At 33.3% G+C, this 27,523-nt stretch overlaps 1 protein-coding gene across 2 annotated transcripts; it reads right to left on the bottom strand.

Moving 5' to 3' along the window:
- Positions 1-2: 2 nt before the first annotated feature.
- Positions 3-27,523, bottom strand: LOC113397729 (uncharacterized). Of its 2 annotated transcripts, XM_026636184.2 has the most exons (15): positions 27,279-27,523; positions 19,125-19,252; positions 18,243-18,387; positions 15,910-15,997; positions 13,370-13,551; positions 12,994-13,184; positions 11,808-11,920; positions 11,367-11,532; positions 10,374-10,612; positions 7,290-7,421; positions 6,053-6,155; positions 4,919-5,037; positions 3,518-3,747; positions 2,981-3,164; positions 3-2,611 (listed from the first exon to the last, which is right to left on the bottom strand). In XM_026636184.2, exons 2-15 carry the CDS (start codon positions 19,153-19,155, stop codon positions 2,465-2,467), a joined length of 2,070 nt encoding a protein of 689 aa, XP_026491969.2. In that variant the 5' UTR covers positions 19,156-19,252; positions 27,279-27,523; the 3' UTR covers positions 3-2,464. The 2 variants fall into 2 exon arrangements, with proteins under 2 accessions (XP_026491969.2, XP_026491970.2); XM_026636185.2 differs by lacking the exons at positions 18,243-18,387; positions 19,125-19,252; positions 27,279-27,523 and having other exon boundaries at positions 15,906-15,999.

Consider the following 27,523-nt stretch of genomic DNA (forward strand, 5'->3'; position numbering starts at 1 on the left):
TAAAAATATTTCGATATGTATTTCATTGAATTTACTTAAATACTAACATTTTATTATATATACAAATGGCATCTAACTAAATATCGCTATTGGACACATTGTAGTCATTTTTTAAGGAAAGTTTTACAAACCAAAAGGAAAAATAAGTCTCATCAGAATGAGGTCAATCAACTATGGAAAATTTTCGGCTTATCTTATATTAGTAATTAATTTTTAAAATGTTTTGTTAGCAATGATTAATACTAATATATATTTAATTTAAAGATATATTAAATTGTTGTAAAACTTTTCTTTTTTTGTACCAAATTCTTTATGATAAAATCAAATCTTGTAAATGTTAAGTCCACATTATTCGTATTCAATTCTGAGTTTATTTATAATTGTTTTTAGTTACTTATTCTAAACAATGATATGACTTATATATTTTGAATAATTATTCCATTTAATTTTGAAAGAATTTATAAAATATTTAACTATCTGACTACCGCACAGCCGATGATGATAAATTTAGTTTTATTTTCTATATACAACTAAATTGAATTTTATAAATGACAGGACGTTATAATAATATACAGCGCAAATAGGCTTATAAATAAGCTTACAATATTTTTTCATCGTAAAGGAATCATCAAGACTACCCACGATCATAGTTACATCCAAAATGTTTACTAAAATAAAGGGCAAAATAAATCGAACAATTTACCAAAAAAGTTACTGATTTCTGGAGAAAACGTTGCTCGAAGCCATGGTTGTTCCAGAATTAACTCGCAGTGAAAAATGTAAATAAACAGTTCCCTTTCAATCTGTTAAAAAAGATGTGAATACCGAACCGAATGAAAGTATATAGACAAGCATAATATAATCACATAAGAAACATTTCTGATTTATGTCGTTCTACCTGATACACTGTTGATGTTAAATTCGCTTTGGAAATAACAAACATTATCTATATTGTGTTTTTAATCATCAATCAATAATGACACGTGATTGAATTGAGAATTTTAATTGCTTCTAAAATTGTCGAATGCACTTTCTCTGCGGCCTATGTCAACCACAAGAGGAGAAAAGACAATTTAACAAATTTGTCTTTCAATAGACGCGATATCATTCATAATGGATTCGCTAATTTCCTTTTCAATGTTGACGAAGCTGTTATCGGAATTTTGGAAGTAAAATTAAAATGGATATAAGTAGTTAACCGAAACAGTGTTGTATTATAAACAAAGACTAGTCCGGGTCGCCCGCAAAACTTCGCGTTTATTCAAAAGATTTTTTAGGAATTTCGAAACATATGAGTGTATGTAAACTGCAAGTACTCATCTACATTTGGCGCCGAAATGATGAAACCTTTTTTAATTTATTTAATTTCTTTTACAATTTAATTTTCTGCACATCACATGCAAATGAGACCATAGCCGATTTTTTATGTGCAGCTGTCGTCCCATAACCACTGGGACAATAATCGGCTTAGGCTATTAATATATAAGAAAATAAACCGAGAACTGTTAGTAGTGTACAATTTATAAAGCATAGCTATTAGCAAATTGCATGGAATATATAAATTTAATGATTGTTTATCTTAAGATAAACATTAGAAACAAATTTGGTAGGCGGACGAGCAAATGGGCCACCTGATGGTAAGTAGTCGCTACCGCCCATAGACAATGGCGCTGTAAGAAATATTAACTATTCCTTACTATTGCGCCACCAACCTCGGGAACTAAGATGTTATGTCCCTTGTGCCTGCAGTTATACTGGCTCACTCATCCTTCAAACCGGAACAGAACAATACTGAGTACTGTTATTTGATGTTAGAATATCTGATGAGTGGAATCACTGAACCGAGAAACGAATACCAAACAGCTGTCAATATGCTCTTAATTGTCACTGTCACTATTAAGATTAAGATAGATAATTTTGACGTTATATTAACAAGGTCTCAATTGGTTTTTGTTATCGTACCCGTGTAATTTATTTGATATTCGATTCTCAATCAGACGTTTAGGCGGTTTTTACTGTTAGATACTTATTCTGATATACAATTCTATAAATGAAGCTTCAAAACTATAACATTTCCTTATAATAAGTGAATATCTATAGATTTTTTAAACAACACAATATACGTAATATCCTTGATTAGTGTTATATCTATCTTACGATAATTAATTATTTAAAATTAAATACAATCTTATAATTAGCCACAACGACTTTGTACTCTTTAGTTTTCAATTTGTAAAGACATTCGTATGTTTTTTCTGCTATTATTGTTTTGTGCATATTCTGAGTGTAAACTTAATAATCTGGTTTGGCATCTTGTCTAGCAAACTAAAAAAAAATATCATAAAATATCTAAAATTATAAGATCATAATATTGTAAGGTGTAACGACTACCACGATCAATTACCGAATTGAATATCGTAATAGCAATTCGAAGTGTATTCCAGAATGTTCTAGAAGGTTCTCGTCATTGAAACGCAAATGCCAGTATGATTATAGGTACGGCGATCACACAAGCGAGATACACAGACGTTCGAGGCTCACATTCTGATATTATCACGAACTGTTCATTCCACAGGGAATCGTTGTTCCGCAACGGAAGCTCCAGAACCACCTGAAAATTTAAAACTTATTTTATTTTCGCGTAAGTATTGTTGCGTTGGATATATATTTGTAAAGGAAGGATAGGGCCACTTGATGGTAAATTTTTACCATTGCACATAAACATTGACGCCGTATCAAATTTTAACCATTTCCTACATCACCAATGCGCAATTAATCTTGGAAAGTATAATATCCGTTGTGCCCGTAGTTACACTGGCCACCACCAAGACGGTAATACTCAGATGGAATGAACTTACTGGAAGACAAAGTAAACCCAATATGAAAAAAAAAAAAATTAATAGAAGCGACGACATTTTCAATTCCAAGTATAAAGATATTTTTAAAATATTTCCTTTTTGGCATAAATATTAATTATTACCTTTTGGCTGGAAAATATGTCAAGTGATAAGTCGCAACGGTCGGTGCTATTCCGACACTCTCGGAGCGTCGTTCGAGCCACGTCGTATCTCGTCTTCTGCAGGTCGAAGCGAGCTCGGATGAAGTTTCTTTGAACTTCATTCTCCGAATTAAATACGAAGAAATAGTAGCCGTTTGCTGGGACTCTGCAATAGAAATTATTCCTTATTTCGATGTTTGTTTTAGCCTCACGTTCATTATTGTGTAAATTAAATTATGCTATTTTTTATAGTTTTTAATGTCTTTTGGAATATCCAATATTGATAAATTGCACAGAGAGCTTTTAAGCATTTTATATTTTGATACTGTCTCGTTGGTCTTGGTCTTGGTTCATAAAGTCTTAACGGTTAAGCTCCATATGCCTGTCCTATTAAATCCCGGTCACTCATTCATTCTTCATTTTTTCTGAATTATGCGTGACAAGACAGACAGACAAAACTAAATGAATTAGTGTGTAATTTTATCATAACTCTCTATGCAATTACTGATTAAAACATACCTATAAGTTAAAGCATTCGCTCTAGAAGCTGCATGTGTTTCTTTATCTGGAGCACCAGGCTGACAGGACGCATGAGGAGTAAGCGGCAAATTCAGTATGAGTCCCGCACACTCTAGCAACGCTTCCTCACTGCTGGAGAACGATGACCAAAACTCGGAGTTAGACATATCGAAGGCGGTGGTTTCATTTATCTGGTGGTGATGCTCTGCGTAACCGTCAGGTTCGAGACCCTGGAATTTATTTGGATATGTTAGTATTTCATTATTTGTTGGTTAGATATTTTTAATGATCAATATAAGAACACGTATTTATACATTTGGCGCGTTTATGATATTCAAATAATTTGTTATTTGCGTATTTGTATTGTTGTCACACATCGCGTGCTCGGCGGTGAAGGAAATAATCGTGAGAAAACCTACATATTATGTCTTATTACAATGAAAATCTGCCATATGTGTATCCACCAAACCGCAATAAGTTCATTCTTCTTCATCTGGGTATTTGTGGTACCGTCGTTACTTCTGATTTTCCATAACACAAGTGCTTTAGCTACTTACATTGGGATCAGAGTAATGTATGTGATGTTGTCTAATATTTATTAATTAAAAAAAAGCAGTGGAACAGCGTCGAAGAATTAGCCCCACCTTTTTCTTAAATTGAAAGGAGGCCTTAGCCCGGCAGTAAGATATTTACGGGCTGTTAACTTTTTCCATATAAAACTAAATGATTATCGCTGTTTCTTTCAAATACATTTGTAATGCGGTAAATATACACAATATTGCTATTAATACATTGCGACTCAACGGTAAGTAAGTACGTTTTAAAAAAATATCTAGAAAAAAGGCCCCAGTTACAAGATTAGAAATAAAACAGAGAACTCTTTTTATGACTTAAAATAGTTTTAAAAAATGCAACAGTACCCCAAATAAGAGTGCCTTTAAACATAATATTATGAAAATAAACCGAGGATACTAATTGAGCAGTATCAACATTAGTTATATAACTTTTTCAATCACGTATGCTGTGGAGCTGAGTCAGGGGTTTATAGGGAATTCCAGATAATTTTTTAGTCCAAAGTGATTCCTAAAAATAATGCCCTAGTTACATTAAGATCACTGTTGTTTAAAATTTTCTTTCTTCCATATAGCGTTTTATGAAGATCTTTTTTATTAATAAAAACCAAGACTTGTAATTGAAACGAAACGAATTATGCAAAATGGTAAGGCAACTAAATTATTGTTTTTTATTTGTAGTGATGAGAATCATTTCCCTTTGATGGCATTACGAACATTAACGTTTATACTGTTCAACCGCTCGTCGTGACAATGTATTTATGAACAGCAGAAAAGGCTCCTAGTTTTTGCTAGTATTATATAATAGTAAAGAGTATATTATTCCAACCTCTTCAGCAGCGTAGTCCCTCGCTTCGTCATCTGCATTCAATTGCTTTTCTAGTTCAATCTGTCCAAGAAGCAGCTCCCTCTTGTTTCTGGCAGTTTCTCTTGCATCACGACGTTTTTCTGTAATTGAATTGTTTAAATCGGTTATTGCAAATAATTTTACATCATTAATCGATTCAAAACGATTGCATCAAATCGTGTGCTCTTGACAGATATATATAAGCATTTTTTAAAATATTTTGACGTTACTTATATTTTGGACAAGCAGATTTCGATCGAATTATGATAAAAATTGTTTTATTATAGCATTTTTTAAAATTACATTTTTTTAAACATTTTATACCTAGTACATAGTTTTATGACAATGTTTTGGTTCCATACGTTTTATTGACATAGGTGTTCTTCTTGTATAAGAAATCTATACACATATTATAAATGGAAAGTAACCATGTCTATCTGTCTGTCTGTCTCTTATTCTTTTACGGATCACTAAACTGAATTTGATGAAATTTGGTATAAAGCAAGATTAATTCCCAGGAATGGACCTGACAAGGCCCTAAAAGGGGAACGAAGCCGCGAGCGACAACCAATGCTAAATAAAAGTTCAAGTATGATGTACATATATATAGGAATGATTATATTTCACTATCCAACTTCCAATAATATAAAAAAAATCAAGTTAATCGGACGGTATTTCACTTATATACATGTATATTGATATATATAATTTACGTTATATAATAAACAAAGTTGTAGTATTACCTAGATAATTAATAATGTAAAGATCTATTGAGCCGAGATGGCCCAGTGGTTAGAACGCGTGCATCTTAACCGATGATTTCGGGTTCAAACCCAGGCAGGCACCACTGAATTTACATGTGCTTAATTTGTTTATGATTCATCTCGTGCTCGGCGGTGAAGGAAAACATCGTGAGGAAACCTGCATGTGTCTAATTTCAACGAAATTCTGCCACATGTGTATTCCACCAACCCGCATTGGAGCAGCGTGGTGGAATATGCTCCAACCCTTCTCCCCAACGGGAGAGGAGGACTTAGCCCAGCAGTGGGAAATTTACAGGCTGATTATGTAAAGATCTATTCAGTATTTAATAATAGCGCAAATGTTTAAGCTTACGTTGTCGTTGTGATTTCGTCTTCTCTTCATCAATAGCTTCAACCAGAATCTTCCTCAAGTGATCCAGTTCCTCGTCACTGCTCGTTATAGTCGGCTTGTTTATCTACTTACAAACAATTTAAATATTAATAAATTTAAAGCTCATAATAAATTCAAGTAGTAATACTAATGTCCTAGTAAAACCTCTCCTTTTGATAGGAAGGTTTGGAGGTATTTTTTATCGCAAGTGATTCAAATATAGGTCTATCACAGGATCCAAATTTCTACTTAAGTAATTACTTTACTTAAATTATTTTATCGAATGAAAAGGAAATCGTGTTTTGAAGTTTTGATCTCTTTTCACGCAAAAATGGATTAACTGATCCAGGATTTTTGCCGAAGGGTAAGTTATGTATAATTTTACCTAGCGTATAAGGCCACTAATTCCGAGGCTTTGGGTTCAACTTCCAACTTACTAGAAATGTCCGGATTTGGAATTTGACAGGGTTTTTACATTTGTGTGTTTGGAAAGGAAATCGTGTTATTGCCATTTTCGTTTATTAAGGTAAATAAATAGCAAGTGCGTCTGTTGTTGAAGGTCCGTTAATGGTTCGCGTGGACTGATCAGTCACGTGAGCGAAGATTTATGTAATCCCTGTAATATCCATCGTTGAGGAAATAAAATACTTTGCTAGCTTCTGAATTTTTTTTTTTTATATGTACGATACAATAAAATTCGTAGTACACGATCGCTTAAATTCTTCGTAGTATTCTTACAGAAAATTATCTGTTTATTTTTTGCAATTCGGTATCTTTGATAAAATAACCAAATTATTTATTTATTTATCCAATCTTATATCGCTATATAAACCTTACATTTTGTAACAAGACGATGATATTAACTATTAATCTTTCGCAATCCGTCGTAAATACACTTTTGGTTGAGATATGTCAATGCTCGATATGAAAGACGAGAGCACTCGATCAGCGTAACAAAAACTTGCTAGTATCGAAGAAATATGTTCTTAATTTTTATTGTAATTTTAGTTTATAGTGAGTGAGTGATCTCTTTCGCTCATAAACTACTATTATCTATAAGTATAAACACCTTCTTACACCGTCAATGTGCTACCATAGCATCATGCCTATACAGCGATACAAACTATTGCTATCTGGTGACCGAATCAATGGTGTGTGCGTGGTATCCACAAAGCCTGACCACACGTTTCGTATTACTCATTACTCGTGTGGGTCTCACCTTATTATTTTCTGTAACTCCCATCCTCTCGTGCAGCCTCATAAGCACTCTCTTCCCCCTGTCCCCTAACGACTGCAACTGTTTCAGCACTTCTTCGTAGACTTCCTTCGAATTCGTCTCTTCGTTATTTCTCTGGAAAAAATATCATTCAAATTTATTCATGTAGGCTTTTATATAGCTCTTTTGAAACGTCATTTCATTTACCGGTTGATGATGATCTTTAGAAACTCATTGAATAAAATTTATAAAAAATAAAGTAATTATTGAAATTAAAATATATGTATATAACGGAACATAGTTACATGATCGTATTGTGCAACAGTATCGTATCCGGAATATATGTACAAGCTACTGTTTAGCAGACATTTTCATTAATTTAATTACATAAGTTACAGTAATTATTATTATATCAATAAATTGACAAGTAATATTATTAATACCAACTCGATACGTTCTTAGAGTTGATTAAGATTAAAAAAATTAACAATCATTTGTCAATGTTTTGAAATTATCACATTTTTTGTGGTCTATTGATAAACTATTTAATAATACAACTCGTTCAGATCAAACGCACTAGGTTTGTAGATAAGATTAGGAAAAGAACTTAGTAACAGATACAATACAAATTATATAATAATTTGTAATAATAAATAAATATTGGACGACATCACATACATTACTCTGATCCAAATGTAAGTAGCTAAAGCACTTGTGTTATGGAAAATCAGAAGTAACGACGGTACCACAAACACCCAGACCCGAGGCAACATAGAAAACCAATGAACTTTTTCTACATCGACTCGGCCGGGAATCGAACCCGGGACCTCGGAGCGGCGTACCCATGAAAACCGGTGTACACACTACTCGACCATGGAGGTTGTAATAAGATCCAAGTATTATGTATTTAAAAATAAAAAGATTTTTTTTTAGAATTAGTGATTGACTTTTGACAGTCAATACGGAATTAATATTGTTTGAATCTAATATTTTATTACGATTTCGATTCGACTACACACCATTAGAAGCAAAGTTGCGCTGATAATATAGTTATTATAAATTTAAAAAAAAACAGTTACTTTTTTACTCCGTGTAAGGGTTTTGTGCAAGCTCGTCGAGATAGGTACCACCCACTCATCAGCTATTCTACCGTCGAACAGAAGTTCTCAGTATTGTTGGGTTCCGGTTTGAAGGGTGAGTGAGCCAGTGTAATAGGCACAAGGTACATATTATGTTAGCCCAAGGTTGGTGGCGCATTGGCAATATAAGAAATGGTTACTTTTTCTTAAAGAACCATTGTCTATAGGCAGTGGTGACCACTAACCATCAGGTGACCTATTTGCTCGTTCGCCTACATATATCATAAAGAAAAGCTATCAAGCAGTTTAGCCGCATAGTAACAATAATAACAAACAGTATGGCAAGTAATATGCTTAGGCTCAAATATATCCTAACTCAGATAATGTCATGTATGAATTATATGTAATCTTTTAAGCTGTGGAAATTACTCTAACGTTTTATATCTTCGATAACAATGATAAAATACGCTTAGCATACATATGATAAATTTTCCATTGTTCGGATGTATTATTTTATTTATCCGCTGAATAATCTAGAGTTAATCTTAGATCGAATGAAATGTATATATTTATATATTTGACGATACGCGGCGCGAGTAGGTATTTTGAAATGCTATGCTCTTTCATAAACCTTACCCGGACACGTAACGTGCGATAGAGATAGATGCAAGTCTTGAAGGAAACTTTCTGGAATATATTGTTTATATCTTTTTCTCCCCTTTAACCCTTTACATTATGTGACGCTCTTTGTTTTGGTTCTTACGTTTCTTTTTCTGGCGATTCAGTTTAGTTTAATTAAAAAAAGTAGATACGCTTGGAGATGTTTTTAAGTAAAAAATAATTATTTTTAGATGTTTAATGTTTCATTATATCGACAAAATATTCAAAAATTATGAATATTAGGCAAAAGGAATAAAACTTTGTTCGTTTTTTGCATGAAAATTTACAGCTTCACAATTATTTTAACGCGCGCAATTTTACAAAGAATAACTAACTATTAAATTAGGAAAAACTGTTTTAAAAATTAATAAACTGTATAAATAAATTACTGCAATAATAATATATCATATCAGAGAAACTACATATAAGTTACAGAGTTATAAAGAATACTAATTTCTTAAAGATATCTTAGATTGCTAAAGAGCGAATCTCTTGAAGCGCAGAAGAAGTTATCCGATTCAGATTGAATTTCAAGATTCATTCGAATAAAAAATATTTTAAATATTAATTATAAAAAAAATAACTGCTAGACTAGTAAGTTCACTATTTAAAAGAATATCCACAATTGCAATTTAAAATGAAGTTACACTTGAAATTATTGAATACTTAAATTAAGTAATGGCAACAGTTGATTCATATCAAAATATTATTTATTAAAGTACATGAGTATTTACAAGCAGTTATCATCAGCATTTTAATAAAAATCCAGTTATCACCAGTTCGAAATATGGTCGAACTTATTATTAATTTGCCATAATATTTTTTAAATAAACCTGACTAAACTATCCACATTTTTTTAAAGATCCGTATAATATTCTAAAGTATTCAATATTTTAAAACTCGTATCTTATTAATCGTAGTATTATATCAACATAAAAAGTCTCTCTTCACGATATTTACATATCAACTAGGTCAAAAATCTATTAACTTACGTTAAATTATAATCGGCGTGCTTTAGATGTGTGAGTGAGGCTTGTGCTTAAAATATGTCTTAGTGTGTGCGAAACGACTAAGAGAAAATACATATTTTAGATAACTTTATTTTATTAAAGAATAATTTAATGCAGAAGGCCGCGATCTGTGATTGAGCGGAACCTTCAAAATCATAATCAAAATATTATTACTCAAGTACGCTCATAAAAGCACTTTTGAATTGTCATATTGTATTGAACTAAATGTAAAGCTACCACGATTTCGGAAACTAGATTCTATCGAGAAGGTTCTTCACGAAACTCTTCTAATTTACTGCCATACGGCGAACGATATCTAAGCTAACATATTGACTTACCGTTCCTTGATCCGTTGTATTTCTTCTTGTATTAAAATCGCTTATCTTTCCTTCTCGTTCTTTATCGTTTTCGAGTTTATTATTTTCGGATTGAGATCTGACAGCGCTGCTTGCGTTATCTTTATTATTTATATGATTATTATATGTTGTAGTATGCTCATTAGATAGTGTAATAGGTTTAATTGTGCGAATTTCTGGTGAATTTTTTGCAGCTGGCTCGCTGCCGTTGCCGTCAATATCTGTGAACATTAATTTTATATCAAGTTGTTTATTTATGTATATATATAATAGATCTACATTGTATGCACCTGATACTGAACGATGGAGCACAAGTAGCAGCACTAAGCACAAGTTGGTGACGCATTCATAATGTGAGATATGGTTAGAATTTCATACAGACGACAAAAAAATATTATGATTCCTAATTTTGTTATCAGGAACAATATGCGACATTATTTATGAAGGGTATACACTGCACATTATTTATAAGGACTTATAAAATATTTTAAAGTTGAACGTACCCGTATCTAATATAAAATTTTATAGTTTTATGATAACTATTGCTTCAGTTATATAATGTTTAATAAATAGATTGTTGATGTGTTAGTAAAATTTTATTGTTTACGTTAATCCTGATTACATAGACTTAAATACAACGGTTTTTAATATAGCTATTTAACTGACAACTGGTCAAAGATTGTAGAGCCTTCATATGAATTTTGGTAACATTGCTTAAGATACGATACGACGATAATTTATTTTTGTTTTGTTTCGTTTATTCTACGAGTGATTCAAAAGCTAACATTAGCATGCTACTCAGATCAAGGAGAAATAACGGATCGCGGGACAAATGTTTGGATAAAATGGATACTAGTTATTCAATAGAATTATTCTGTGGTACGTTATTATTAGTCGTTGTTTCGTTCTTGATCTCGTCCAGAATAGCTCAGTGAGCAAGGATTTATTAACGATGGTAGAAAAATTTGTACATACCTTTAAATGATAGAAATCGCCTTTCGTCTCGGTCGACGTTGGTATCTCTATGTCGATGTAGAGCTGGCAGAGACATGAGGTGGGAAGGGGGTTGGTAGTATTTCAGAGATTCGGTTTTTGCGGCCTGACGTATTGCGTGTAACCTTTCGAGAATTTCACGGAGTTCCTGAAATAAAACATTATTAATGTCAGTTTTCCAAATTGTTTTTGCTCTGGCCGGGGTATTTTAAAGTGATTCAATATAAAATGAATTGTAAGATATCTCTGACATATAAATAAAATATTTTAATTCAATAAATATATCAAAAAAAATAATAATAATAATGACCGGCTGAAATGGTGGTCAAAATCCCAGCAGTATTTAACCGTTGAATCGCAATTGTGATGCCCTAGACGAAAAAGAAACAAGTCTTCATGTAACAAATATTATATAAGTATTACCTTAGGATCATGATCCGTGACGTCAACAGAGGGCACGTTGCCCAATGACGTCACGTTCGCTTTCTGGTTAGGATCGTGGAATTTGATTCCAGCCTTGTGCCTTTTCATTGTACCTGTAAAATGAATCCCTCTAAATACATGTAATCAATAATCATTCACGAAACAAAAAAAATCTGTTCGTTTGTTCGTCAGTTTTTTCGATGTAAAGTTGATCTGAACACTTGCTCTGAAGAAGTCTTCATTATTTAACTAATGTGTAACATTTAAACAATTTTAATAGACAGATAAAGTCGGATGTTATTTTAAGTCGCATAAGAAAATAATGCACCAGACGTTGAAATGTATGGATGCGATAGAAAATTGATCATGATTGTATTCAGGACAAGTATTGTTTTGTCTTTATGATCACGTGAAACCCTATCTAATGTTACGAGTACAGCGATAAGAACTGTAGAGAATAAACAGACAAGCTTAATGATTCATTCGTGGAGTAAATAATTATAATTCAATTGTTTTAACGCACTTTATGTATTTAGACAATAAAGTAAATGTTGATTTTCAAATTTAGATTACATTACAATTAATCTTATAGTATGTGGTAAAGGAAAAAAGCAATATTGGCATGTGTTGGTTTAATTTCTACCACGAGGTTAAAGATTTTAAGAATTAGGTATGTAGTTTTTCGAGACGAGTTTAGGTCTTTTCTCAGCAGTGGGAAATATAGTGATAAAAAAATCAAGTAACGGACTTGACTTACCTTTTGATTTTGGACTTAAAGAATTGCTAAAATTACATAATGCTAGATTAATTCGGTCGAATGCACATTTTGGACAGAGTAGTTTTACATTCAGTGAAACAGTCCTCTAAATTGAAAATGAGAGAGTTTAATTTAATTATTGTATCATAAAGTTTATATGTTCTATTATCTGTTTTTTCTGCCTGGCACAACCACTCTGTGGAACCAGCTTTCGCCGGTGGTTTTTCGAACCGATACGACTTGGGAACTTTCAAGAAAAGAGTGTACTCCTTCCTTAAAGGCCGGCAACGCATCTGCAAACCCCCCGGTGTTGCAGATATCCATGGGTGGTGGTAGTCACTTTCCATCAGGTGAGCCTCCTGCTCGTTTGCCAACTATCACATAAAAAAAGTCAGCAACATACGTAAGTCAACATATGTCCAAACTTACCAGGATCATTTGCTTTTCCATCTTCTTTATTGAGTTGATGTATCTTCTCGAGCAGCGAGGAGTTGGACAGTAGCCCAAGTTTGTGAGCTTCTATTAGCTCATCTAATTCTTCTGATGAATCGTCACCAATGTAAGCGCATTCCTGGAGGTGTTTGTAACCTTTGATCATGATAAGAGATGCTCCAGGCCACCTGAATGGATCGGTATTTCTAAGTTTATTTTATTTGTATAATTGATATCAACTAAATTTTACGGTAAAATATAAAATCTGATGGAGATCTGCCTCTAAGCAATTGTGCAGGTGGGCTTGTCTAGTTATTAAAAATTAACTTTGAGAACAACAGCTGATTTAAATGTAAAATATAAAATTACAAACCTGACGCATGAAGATAAAGTCACTGTTGATCCCTGGAGAAGATAAAATCCCCAGTATTCCTTCATATCATCCTCTAGTTCCAATTCCCTTGTCATTGAAACAGGGACTAACTCCTCAGTGAGCTCAGGAGGGCCTGGGACTACGAAAGCATTGAAGGTCGCATTTGATTTTACGACTTGTCTCTGTTGAAAGATATACTTATATAAATTAACGTACTAATTGTGGGCTGTAAATTAAAGTCTCTACAGTATCTCTACACTATATTGTGAATTGATTTGTTGTTGTGTTTGTTGTTGTTGTTATTGAAGATGGCTTTATTGTATGAAGATGCGTAAGCGTTATTTATCATGTTGGCATTTTTTTAAAGAGTACAAGCAATGTCTCATTTTAAGGAATTGGTAATATCTCCAATTCAGTTTAATGCTTTTTCAGGGAGGGGACGACCAACGATGACCCGTAAACTATTGTGCTATAGACGCTTGAATAGCATGGCTTTAGATTTGATATTTTTGTATTTCAATTGCGTACAATAACAGCAATCGATGTTCCGCATACAACACATACTCGATAGTAAAAATAAACAAAGTTTAGTGTTACTTTCCAGACTTGAAACTACGATTAAGAATCATTTGAGTACATATTGTCACAGCCGTAGTAAAATTTAAACTATGTACATATACAATACTTATAATGTCAAGATCTTAAAACGCGAGAGTCCTTTGACGGGGAACAACGTTTACTTAAATTCATTTCATCGAATACAACAGTACACATCATTATTTACTCGTGTGACAATAAATAAAACGACCGATAATGTCTTTATCTAATACGTGATAAAACAGACTTGAATATAGAACAACTCTTGTAATTGTGATTGTTGTATGCGTTTAGTAAGAACAAATAATATTATTTATATGGAAGATTTTAATATATATTACTCGTAATATATAAAGCTGATCAGTTTGAATGCTCTATATATAATGCTAATATAACGTTGGTGGCGCATTGACGGTTTAAGATATGGTTTATATTGCTTACAATGTTTATGGTGGTAATCACTTACCATGACCCATTTGCCAGGCTGTCTATTATTATTTATAGAATAAAAAATAGAAAAAACGAGAGGTGAAGTGTGAGATCGACTTCCGGTTGGTAATTTTCGTTGTATACTATGACGTAATTACGAATTCGTTATATCAATTTTTTAAAAGTTACGAAATAAACCCACACACACACGTGAACCTTGCGTCATGTGCGTTTGATTATAAAACGTTACATATAGAAACTTTGCATTTAAATTCGACCTTGACATTTTACTGTCATGGCGTATCTTATAAAACTTCACTTCGAATGAATAGAATTATATATACGATGATGTTATTGTGCAATATCGCAAATAATTCAGTATGTTTATTAGATGCGGCCAATTAGCGTATATTATGAGCTGGTGAAAATCAATCGTACAAATTCATTGAATAAAATTTAAATAATTTCTATTGGAAATTATATTTTATTATAGTTGATAATTATTATGAGGCATTAAATTTTTTATCTTAAATGCGGTACGAAATCATTTCAATTTGAAGCATTCTGTAAGTTAAACCGGCTAAGAACTAGCCTCTTTTTTTATTTATTATATCGGTAGGCGGACGAGCAAATGGGCCACCTGATGGTAAGTGGTCACCACCGCCCATAGACAATGGCGTTGTAAGAAATATTAACCATTCCTTACATCACCAATGCGCCACCAACCTTGGGAACCAAGATGTTACGTCCCTTGTGCCTGTAGTTACAATGGCTCACTCACCCTTCAAACCGAAACACAACAATACTGAGTACTGCTGTTTGGCGGTAGAATATATGATGAGTGGGTGGTACCTACCCAGACGGGCTTGCACAAAGCCCTACCACCAAGTAATACTAGATAGATTAGACAGATATATTTGAGTGCATGAGTATGCAAACACTGGTTATTTCTCTATTATTTCACTCTCTGATGGACCTGATGAACGTGGGAGATCTGATGGGACGGTAGATCCCATGACCGATAGAGTTCACCGCAAAACCATTGGCTTTTCGCGCTTTCTAAAGTTTGGGAGTAAAAACTCTGTTACTGAGAACTTGTAAATCAAAATGAACCTGAGAATTTGAACCTAAGACTTCTGCGGTCTTATCAGCTGATCAATAGACAAATAAAAAAGGCGGCGGGGCAAATATCCCATCATAACTATTCACGTATTAACCATTCCTTGTTGCCAATACACCATCAACCTTAGGAGCTAAAATGTTATTTAACCTGTACACAGGGTTAGTCATCCTTTAAACCGGAACACAATCATACACAACTCTACCATCAAGTAAACCAAGTATTTAATATATAACCAATATAATCAATTATGGTTATAAAGATACAGGTACAATAATTCCAAATACAATAAACCCCAGTACTTTTTAGGTGTTTGACTCTGAGTTCAGACAACTTAAAAAAACTGGTATTGTTCTAGAAAGTGGACAAGTATAATAACTACGTACAGACCTACCTGACACCAAGTTGGAGATATTTTGCTGTCAATCAAACGCATGTCAGTCATGCTCATTGGGTACATTTGACCGGAAAAGACACGATACCTGCAAAAAATTCATTATAAATTTCTAATATTTTCAACCATCTTTTATTGAACTTGCAATGTTTGTTTAAGTCAAATCATGCAAGCCGAATTAGTGCCATTTCCATTCGACACCCAGGATTGGCTCCAGGCGAAGAAACTCCTCAACAGTGAATAGTATAGACATTACATTTTATACACTATACAAAATACCTCAACTCCGCCTATAAACATTGGTTGTTTAAAAAATGGTAACAATTCTTACATCGTCCTTGCGCCAACAATATTGGGAACTAAGATCCGAGTCACTCAACCTTCAAATCGGAACACAACAAAACTAAATATTACTGCTAGGCGGTAGAATATCTGATGAGTGGGTGGTATAAGCCCAGACGAGCTTACAAAAAGCTCTACCACCAAGTAAATATGTATTCCTATATTGGCTTTGTTTACGAGTTAATTAATATTTTATTTAATAAGTTATATATATATATATATTAGTAAATAAATACCAATTCACATATTTATCCCACTTTTATTCATAATGTATCGGTTTCTATCCCTATGGGATTCACTATGGCTGATATAAAATCAGGTCGGTATTATCAAATATTTTCTCAAGCCTTCTAAATATTATAGATTGTGTTAATTGATCAGTAAGGTATTTAAACAGCACATTCCTTAAGATAACAGAAGTTATTCCGTCATGTATATTAAGAAGATTTAAAGTACATAATTAATCTAACACGACTATAATTCATATAAATTTTAACTATTATGACTTTATTGTTTGTTTAAACTTCATTGTATTTAACTAACATGACTGTATTTTTTAATTTTGAAGAGTAACTACTTAATTTCTTGCCGGTTCTTCTCGGTAGAATCTACATTCCGAACTCGTGGTAGCTCCACTTAATACAGTTTGTTAAATGACGATTCAAAAGTGCTTGTAAAAGCCTACTTGTTTTTGATCGTCGTCGAGTCGTGGTTTTGATTTTAAAGTCCCTTATAGCCTCCTTTCAATCTCTTTAATTCCATTAATATCATAATTACTCAAGTGTTAGGGTTACAGTTCTAGTATCATAATAATATAATATTAATGTTTTTTTGTTAATTTAGTCTAAAGAAACTCTTGACTATAGGTTACCTAGATGTATATTTATAACAACATCGATGATTTCATAGAGAATAGTGTCAAATAATTCTAGAGTAAGAGCTTTAAGCTGCAAGCTGTAAGAGAGTACATTTTGATTTTGTTTTTTCAGCGGTCATATCGCTTGTTGCTTTTGCACCTTATTATTTCTTCGCCTTTGGGGTAAGATTAATTCGTATGTCATATCCATGACGGCATACAGTATGACGTTCTCTTTTACCGTCATTCCAATCCATCTCCCCCCCCCCTCTCAACGCTCTTGTAAATTCATGGCGCGGATATTATTAATTATATTATTTGATTCTTTTGCAATTATATATTTTTTTTCAATTCAAGATCACATCTTTGTAACCGGTAGAGTATTTTATACGAGTCGGTGCTCTCGGTCGAGTCGATATGAACCGGCTTTACAATTAATTCAAAACTGTATGATGACGATTTAAAAACCAATCGCTCCTATATGTTTACATCTTTGCTATATATTCTTAAAATAATAAAAATTAATTAATACAGTAACTAATCTCTTTGTTTCTATATATTTTATTCGATATATATTTATCGGTTTGTTGTAATTATACACTAAAACTGTATGTGTATATCAATTGTCATGTTTTACATCGAGCAGTCGCCACGTGTGGGCAATTTTTTTCATTAAATATAATTGCATTGTTGTGGAATCGTTAATTTAATTCGAAGATTATGCGAACGGAAGGTTCAATCTAAGTTTGAGATTTTGTCATTTGTGAGATCGTTAACGGTCTAGATTAAGCTGGCTCACGCCGAAATCAAATCCAGTACCATATTGCTCAAAAAACAGCGACTATTCTGAGGAAATGCTAAATATTTTTACTGGCTTACTACATATAAACTAAAGAGTATCTTTACTAATATTATAAATGCGAAAGTAACTCTGTCTGTCTATCTGTTTGATGCTCCGTCGCGACCAAAACACTGAGCTGAATTTGATAAAATTTGGTATACAGCAAGTTTGCAACCTAAGGAAGTATATCGGTTTTTTATGCTGAAAACTGACGGCTAAAACAAGCGAAGCCGCGGGCAGATTCGTAATTCATTGTTAGTATTATTAAAAAGATAAGTATGTCAATGATCTTACCTCATGTACAGTGGTACAAATATGAAAACACAGGGCAGCACTATCATCAAGATCAGTAAGCGACATAACCTGATCGGTCCTTTGTAACATGACCGTGAGGCTATTTGACTGAACTGCCGAGTGGGCCGTGGTCGGGGAAGTCCAGCTACAAAAAAATAATTAAATATTTTTACTAATATTTCTTTCAAATATCTGTCTATAAAAGAACAGCTTAAGTGAAGCCGAATTGTCTTGACAGATATTTTTTAAAAGAAAGCGAGATGTCGGGGGACAGCCTGTTGGAACGAAGTTGCTTTCGCTGTATAAATCGCAATTTACAAATTTGAAAATAATAGAAAGAGAGAATGAGAGCTTTCCCTCTCGCCTGGATGCATAACCCTTACGTCACGACGTCTGGCAGTTACTGGCCGCGTAAAACAACTCCGTTCCAATAACTTATATTCCGTGGATATTTAACAGTAGTACACGAAAAGGAAATACAGAGTTATTAATTTTAAATTACGTTATAATTATAAAAATTATATTATTATTTATAGGTGCCGAGATGGCCCAGTGGTGCTGAACGCTAGCATCTTATCCGATGATTGCTGGTTCAAACCCGGGCCAGCACCACTGTATTTTCATGTGCCTAATTTGTGCTTATAATTCATCTCATGCTCGGCAGTTAATTTAAAAATCGTGAGGAAATCCGCATGAGTCTAAATTCAATGAAATTCTGCTACATAGTATGTCTACCAACCCGCATTGTACCAGTTTGGTGTAATAAGCTCCAATCTTACTCCTCAATGGGAGAGGATGCCTTAGCCCAGCAGTGGGATACTCATAGTCTGTAACTTATTTATTATAATATATATATGAAAACATATTCTTCTAAATACTTACATTCCAAGGGCACTAGTTCCTGTGGGTCCATGTTTGTGTATATCTTCTTGTCATAATTTATTCACTACAAATTCAATCGCTGTCCTCATCTATTCGATATAATATTCATGTGTCGTAACGCGCAATATCTGTTTGAACAATTAATAAAACACGTGTTATCTGTACAAATACATAATATTGAACGTCTGTCTGTGATAACAGAATAACTTGTTTGTTATGGCTTTAAGTTAAAAAATTATAAAAAAAAAAATTCTGTCTTCTTTTAATGAAATGGTTATCGAACTGGAAAATGTGCCATCGCTCGAAGACATTATTTTACAATCATTATTTAAATCTCCAATGCGCAACCAACTTCGATAATAAGTTGCGTCCCTTGTGCCCGTAGTTACACTGGACGACTCACTCTTCAAAACTGAACACAACAAACAGACAACAACGCGTGGGTGGAGCCTACCCTAGTTTTTTTTCTCGCGCTGGTAAACTCGTTACCCGCTTCCCCCACGTGATGTTTATGAGATGGGGGAGTATGTGGGACGCGCCGGTGTCCTGGACGTCGAGTGCGCCCAGGTACACCGGAATACCCACTAAAAACCAGCGGTACCCTCTCTGTCTTTTCGGCGGGCGCCACGGGATCGCTTACGCATGCTACCGTGACGCCCTGACGGTCGGCCCGCATATGCGGGCCTCCAACATCTAGTGGGGAAGCCTACCCAGACGGACTTTTATGCAAAAAAAAATTATCAATATTTCTATTCACCATTGTACACTGATAAAAATAACAGACTTCAAATAATGATGCTATGATATCAAGGTAATTTCTAGTTTTTGTTTAATTAAAATCACTCGAGTCTATCATAAGTTATACCAACTTTACGTTTTAATATTTATTAACCCAATAAAATAAAAAGCCTACAATCAAAACAAATGACAGTACTATAATAATTGTTTAGTCTTAGTTTATGTTTATATATACTACGAATATAAGGCAAGTAAAACTGTTTGACAAAGCTAGCTTTAAATACAAACAAGTCGCTGTTAAATTATTCAACTGATTCTAAGCTAAGAAAATAATTATATTTAGAAATCAACTAGTATCTTTAATAACAATAATAATATTATGACGACCTCCGTGGTCGATTAGTGTGTACGCCGGTTTTCATGGGTACGCTCCGAGGTCCCGGGTTCGATTCCCGGCCGAGTCGATGTAGAAAAAGTTCATTAGTTTTCTATGTTGTTTTGAGTCTGGGTGTTTGTGGTACCGTCGTTACTTCTGATTTTCCATAACACAAGTGCTTTAGCTACTTACATTGGGTACAGTAATGTATGTGATGTTGTCCAATATATTTATTATTAATATATTTATTTTAGTTATATTTATATCCGAATGTAATAGAATCAACTACTGGATTTACCTATAAATTATGTTTAAGGTAAGGGTGTGACTAGATAAGAACTACTGTCCCATTCTTTCAAATGCAAAATCAATGATGAGAAAGAGAGAAGTCTGATTAATAAACTCCCGCTATATAACGACTATATAACTTCGACATAAAACTACAGTTGACCCTTAAAATAAGAGTATGTTTTTACTTTCATTGAGCTGGAGAGTTTATATGTCGAGCGTGCACAATTAAGGCTCGTTCCGAGATAGGGTCATAGGTGCAATGACGCCTCAAAATCATATAAGTCAAATTGAAAATCTTCTAAATTTGGACAATTTAAGAAAACTCAATAAATCAAAAAGGAATTTATTTTAAAATTATATCAAATTTTGTCTGTTTGGTGGAGTTAATGTTATCGATAGATAACAGCAGATGTCTCAAATGTAATCAACCGGCCAATAAGATTAGACGACTGCGACTTGACCTCCCTCCTCCTCCGCCTCTAATTTAAGAAATATCTCGTACCCTCAAAGACTTGCTGCGATCGTTACTGGCTCATCTCAGAAACTACCAGTAAAACTGCAAAGTGAACCTACTAATATATTAATATTATAAACTAAAACCTTATCTCTAAATCGCGCTGCATCTTTTGATATAAGTTTTATGTATATTGATTTATTCGTTTTTCAGTTAGTCATGATGTAAAACGTCTTTTTTCTTAGTAAGTGTAATTTTTTTTTTGTATTTCGTTCCATTCTTGAGATCTGCGTAATAATCTAGCCACTAGAATATTGAGGCAGCTGTTTTACTAATTATACTAGCTGAACCCGAAATATATAAAACACATACTTTCTCCTCCGTTTTACCCCCTTAGGGGTGGAGTTTCATGAAATCCGTTCCGAGCGTATGTCATGTTCAAGTTTGTAGGTGGTACAATTTCTGAGATTTCGTGATTAATTAGTAAGTGGTATTTCGCTTCTAAATATATAGATTAATAATGAACTTTAACATCTAAATAGTTTACAGTTTCTATATAAATACTTAAGTATAAATTCAAAAGTATATCGACATATTGGAAGTACAAATCACATATTGTAGATCTATGATATGGCCACATAACAGCGGGGTTTCTTTGGGTAGGTACCATACATTCATTATAAGCGCCAAAAAGCAATATTTAGTATTTTTGTGTTCTAATTTGTTTCCAGAATCACATAGCCAATACCCTCCACATTGGCTATGTGAAAAATGAAATTATTACAACATCAATGTCTATGGACAGTGGTGACCACTTAGCCGTTTACCACCGTTTTAGCTTAGAAGTGTAAGCTTACTGCACGCTCATGGCAATACATACAATCAATAGACAGAGTACATCGCTCCTGAGTCCTACTTAATAGTAATTAGGTTATCAGTACTTGAAACATCGTCTGCAATGAATCTAACGTCATTTTATTTGGGTTCCTTAGTAAAATAATATACAAAGGTAGGCGGTCTTCTTTGAAGAAATATCAAACACATTTTAATTCCTCACATCACCAATGCACCACCAACCTTGGGAGCTAAGATTATATGTCCTTGGTTCCCGTGGTTACTGTCGCTTACACACCCTTTAAAACGGGTCACAAGAATACTGTGTCCATATTGTTATTTGGCGAGTAAATGTATGATGAGTTAGTATCGCTACCCAGATGGGCAAGCACAAAGCCCTACCACCAAAGGTAATAAATTATTTAAAAGTATTTTTTATTTATAATAGATTCAATTAGATTAAGATACGTATGGTTCAAGAGCCGAGATGGCCCAGTGGTTAGAACGCGTGCATCTTAACCGATGATTTCGGGTTCAAACCCAGGCAGGCACCACTGAATTTACATGTGCTTAATTTGTTTATAATTCATCTCGTGCTCGGCGGTGAAGGGAAACATCGTGAGGAAACCTGCATGTGTCTAATTTCAACGAAATTCTGCCACATGTGTATTCCACCAAGCCGCATTGGAGCAGCGTGGTGCAATATGCTCCAAACCTTCTCCTCAAAGGGAGAGGAGGCCTTAGCCCAGCAGTGGGAAATTTACAGGCTGATTATGTATGTATGTTACGTATGGTTGTTTTTAACTTGGCAATGTTACAAACGAATTGTAGATATTAAAATGGTATTATTACTATATAGTATTAAATAATCACAGAACTATGAATATAATACTTATTTTAGTAAAATTGATACCATATACAATACCTTAATTGGCGTATGCGAAGTTACAAGTTAATTTACATAAAGACACATTCATAGCAGTATGTTTGTAAGATCAGTTTGTTACGTAACTATTAACACGACATACGTATTTAATATATACATATACCTATTTATTATATTTACGTGGTACCCTCCTCCTCATCCCGACTTAGCACGTTTATCCGCTTAATATTTAATAAATTTATATAAATATATTTAATAAATTTTGTAATAAAAGCTTATTTTTTAGGCTTTCGTCGTAGTATATACTTAGTTTAACAAAAAATCATAGAATAAATTAAATAGAAAATTTAGCATTTAGTAATAAATAAAATTTTCTTAACTATATAAACAATTTACGGTCATACGAGTAGTCATAGCTTTAGAAAGACTAAACGGACAAAAACAAAACACGACTTTGTTTACTATTTAGTAATAAATACAGCGACACGTGCAAAGTTCTCTCGTGGGCTGAATCATTAATATATATTATCATATTATAGCAAAATATTTACTGTGTGTGTAAACAGATTGCAGTTGTGTGAGTTTATATTATAACAATATATTTTACGTGTCGCGTATTGGTATCGGAGTAATTGTAATCGGTAAGAACAAATTAAAAATAACAATAAAACATGAAAATTTGATGTCAGAAAGTTATACGCGATATTGACTGTAAATAATTACAGTGTTACTAGAATAACTGGGATATCAAAGGACCTAGGATTTGTTATCACAGAAAACGTTTTTCTGTGTTTTCTAAACTAACTAGGTTGAAAACTTTAATACATATGTACATACAGTAACTTTTTACACAAAACACTTCTAAGAGAGGTAAGCTGGTCGAAATATTTCCTTTTTCATTTATATTGTGAAAATGCTGCGGTCGCTTTACATTAACTCTAATCTTGTAAAATTACTGTTCGACTGTTACTGTTACACTGGACGATCTCGGCTATTTGTCATATATAATTTAAGAGGATTTTTTATAATAATTTGTCAGGAGAATGCTATGAGTAACTTTATGACATAGATTTGTTGCTATATAAGTCTTGAAAGCAACACGTTTCACCGGAATAACTAAAACAGTGTTTGTACGTATTGGTGCTACTGGGATCCAACGTACACCTTCGAAACTTCCAGTAACGAATGCGACATAGTGTTAGAGATCACTCAAAGCAGTTTGTTTAAACAAAGCGAAATCATTTGTAAAACTATGCATACAACTGTGTTCACGATGACAACGAAAAAACTGAAAATATACTTTATTGTACAGTACAGTACAGAGTACGTACGTACATTGGAGCAGCGTAGTGAAATTTAAAACTAACTCTAAATATAATGGGCTTTGTGTAAGCTCGTCTGGGTAGGTTAGGTTAGGTTAGCAATACTTAGTATTGTTATGTTCCAGATCGAGGGGTGAGTGAGCTAGTGTAACAGGCACAAGGGATATAACATCTTAGTTCTCAAGGTTGATGCTGCATTGGCGATGTAAGGTATGGTTAATTTTTTTTAAGGTATCACTGTCTGTGGGTGATTATGATCAATAACCATCATAAAAAATATTTTTTTTAAATGTAGACGAGATCTAAATTCAGTTGGACATTTACAGCGACTTTTTTACTTTTTATGGCTCACGTGTGGACGTAATTTAACTATTCATTCAATCTGATCAATGGGTATTCTACTATGTTTAAAAAAGTACTTCAAAATGTTGATTTTCCTAATAAAAAGCAAATAAAAAATATATTTCGGCAAATTAAACACGTTTTCTTGCCATAAAATTAAATTAAATTTGAAATCTTTTTTATTCCCGCAAAAACGCTGTCAGTCATTTTGGTGACGTCACACTGATAAAAACAACAGTTGTATGTGTACAACTGGCACTCATTTAACGTTAACAGCTAGAAATATTTGGTGTGTTTGGGGAAAATAATACAATACAGTCATAGCGATTGTAATGTATTTGTTGTTGTGTACCTAATGTATATTTGTTGGTGTGTAATGTACAAATACTAGCATTAAAACTCCAGAAAAGTAGTTATTTTTTTGTTGGCTTTTATTTGTGCCAAAGAGGCATAGATTATTTCGCCACTGTCATGTGCGAAGAAAAGTAGCTTAACAAAGGGCCAGATGATATCGAAATGACAGTTTTTGCCTATCTGACGTCACACAATGGCGGCTCGTGTTTTAGGTCACGTGATATACAGACTAAAAATTAAGACTTTTAATTTTAATATAATAAAACAATAATGCGCTTTTATGACTCCAATCAAAATATTTAAATATATTTCAACATATATTTTAACTTTAATCAAATATCATAATTTATCTTTCACTAACGAAAATACCCCATAACTCTGCTACCAGTGTGTACGATCCTTAATGTAAATAACCTAAATCCATAAGCCACATTATGAGTTAATGTGAAATCAGTAGTTGTAAATTATATGAAGCAATTTTGGACATGGCATATGACTGGTGTCTCAATGAAACCCATGTGAGCACCACTGAATATTCGCGTGCTCAGTTAATTTTACAATTCACCTCCTACCGCGAAGGAAATCATTATAGAAAACCGCTAATGTATCCATCATTGGACTGACACGATGGAATAAGCATCTATCTACCACCAACAGATAGGAGAACATAGCTGGGGCATTTGTTCTATTTTGTTCATTGTTGTATTGAATTACTTGGTATTCGGCATCGACAGAGCCATTCAAATGATCTTATATTTATATTAACAATCGAACAGATAACGTTAATGAGACCGAATTGAAATATTAATCTATTTATGTCACTCAATGACTATTAGAGCAAAAATGTAAGTCATAAAATATGTTCCTTAATCGTCTATCCATTTAGCTAATGGCACGAACTATATTAATGAATACAAAATACAAAAACATTGTTATTGAACGCACATATGCATGCAGGCATTCCCGCCCGAGTCAGTTTTCTATGTTGTCTTGGGTCTGGTGTGTGATACCGTCGTTACTTCTGATTTTCCATAACACAAGTGCTTTAGCTACTTACATTGGGATCACAAAAATGTAGTTACGATATTTATACTAAAATTACAAATGCGAAAGTAACTCTCATAAAAACAAGGGCTATTTTATGAAATGTTCCGTCAGTTTACGAGCGTAACGTGTAAACTCGTGTATAATAAAGGTGAATTTACGTCATATGTATATTAATTACTTTGAGACTACTAATGTTAAACTACAACCACCGAGTCCTTTAGAATTCACTGTGTATCTCTCCCGCGAAATGTTGACAATAGATTAGGGTAATGATACGCCATTTTGATACGTATATTATATAAATTTCATTATGTTTAGAGTCAATGTCGCATATTAAATTTTGATGTTTTAGGCTCGTGTTCTGCGGTGACTTTTGACTTTCTTCTTACGGAATACTTCTACAGGACTAAATTATGGTTGCAATGTAAAAGACTGGCTGTCAGCGTAGATGTACACGCAGACAGATGCATTATTCTTATCGTATTCTCTCACTCAATCAATGGGTAATAACGAAACCGAAGTCAGGCGCAAGTTTTCTTTCCGAATAAAGGGGATGTAGCTTCCAACTTTACAACTCGAATGAAGAACGCAATTACTATCTGATGGACACGGAATTTGAAAACGTAATTTTGTTCCCGGAAGCAAAGAGTGTTCTGGCGATCTCTTCTCGAGGTGCGGGATTTTTGGACACCTGCGTCCTGCACCTTTTTTTCACGTAATGGAAACTTTCAGAAAGATAACCGGTTCTGGGTGGGGTAAAACCGGGTTATGTCGTATTTCATTCCTGCACTCTAGATTAAAACGGGCATGTAAACCCAGGTTCTTGAGATTTACAGCCTTATAAACGAGCCACAATAATACGACGTACTGTGTGTATTTACAGTTGAGAAGCGTGGTGGAATAAACTCTGTGTCCAGCAGTGGATATTTAGGAGGTTTTATTATATCCAACATAATGTTAAAATTTAAAAATTCAGCAGAAATTAGTTAAGTCTAGTAATCGTTTTACTCCGGAAATAAATCTATTGTCCAACATAAAACTATGGAAGCAAGCCAAAATAATATTGACCGATATTTATTTAGTGTATTGACCGATAAAGAATCCGAATTCCTTTTGTTTGAGGTAAAATTGCTTTTATTATCTTTTCGTTGATTTGGCAATTTTTTTAAATTTATACAATTTGGGCCTAGCATTTTATGACCTTGGGCTTAAAATAAGTTATAAATAAAAATGTACTAAATATAAATAACTTAGATACTTGTATTAAATTATTAAGAATCTGTTTTCATTACAGAAACAGCTGTTGTGTGTGTTTGTTTGAATATATAAAACGTATTATAAACAATATAAACGTTTAAATTATTTTATGAATTTATATTAAAATAATATTATTATGACTATCAGATATGGCACCACAGAAACATGTTTTAAAATTTAAATATTATATAAAAAAAATGACGTCGCTATCGGAATAATAATCAACGCAATAATAAAAGTCAAGGAAACTCACTCTTAACGTTTTTTTTACCAAATAAATTCGAGTTTATCGACCCTCTATTCACTAAAATAAACAATTAAAACACATTCAACGAATCACTTTCAATTGAAATAAAAAGCACAGAAAAATATCTATTGATTGTTTTTTTTTTTTTTAAAGTTATGTTTGGTGTTATACGGCACAGACTTTAAATATTTCGTCTTAAAAAAATAAATAACAAAAAATCGTGACACGTGTTACTTGTAACGCAGCGTTAT

Source organism: Vanessa tameamea, chromosome 23 (assembly GCF_037043105.1).
Source record: "Vanessa tameamea isolate UH-Manoa-2023 chromosome 23, ilVanTame1 primary haplotype, whole genome shotgun sequence".
Taxonomy (NCBI): domain Eukaryota; kingdom Metazoa; phylum Arthropoda; class Insecta; order Lepidoptera; family Nymphalidae; genus Vanessa; species Vanessa tameamea.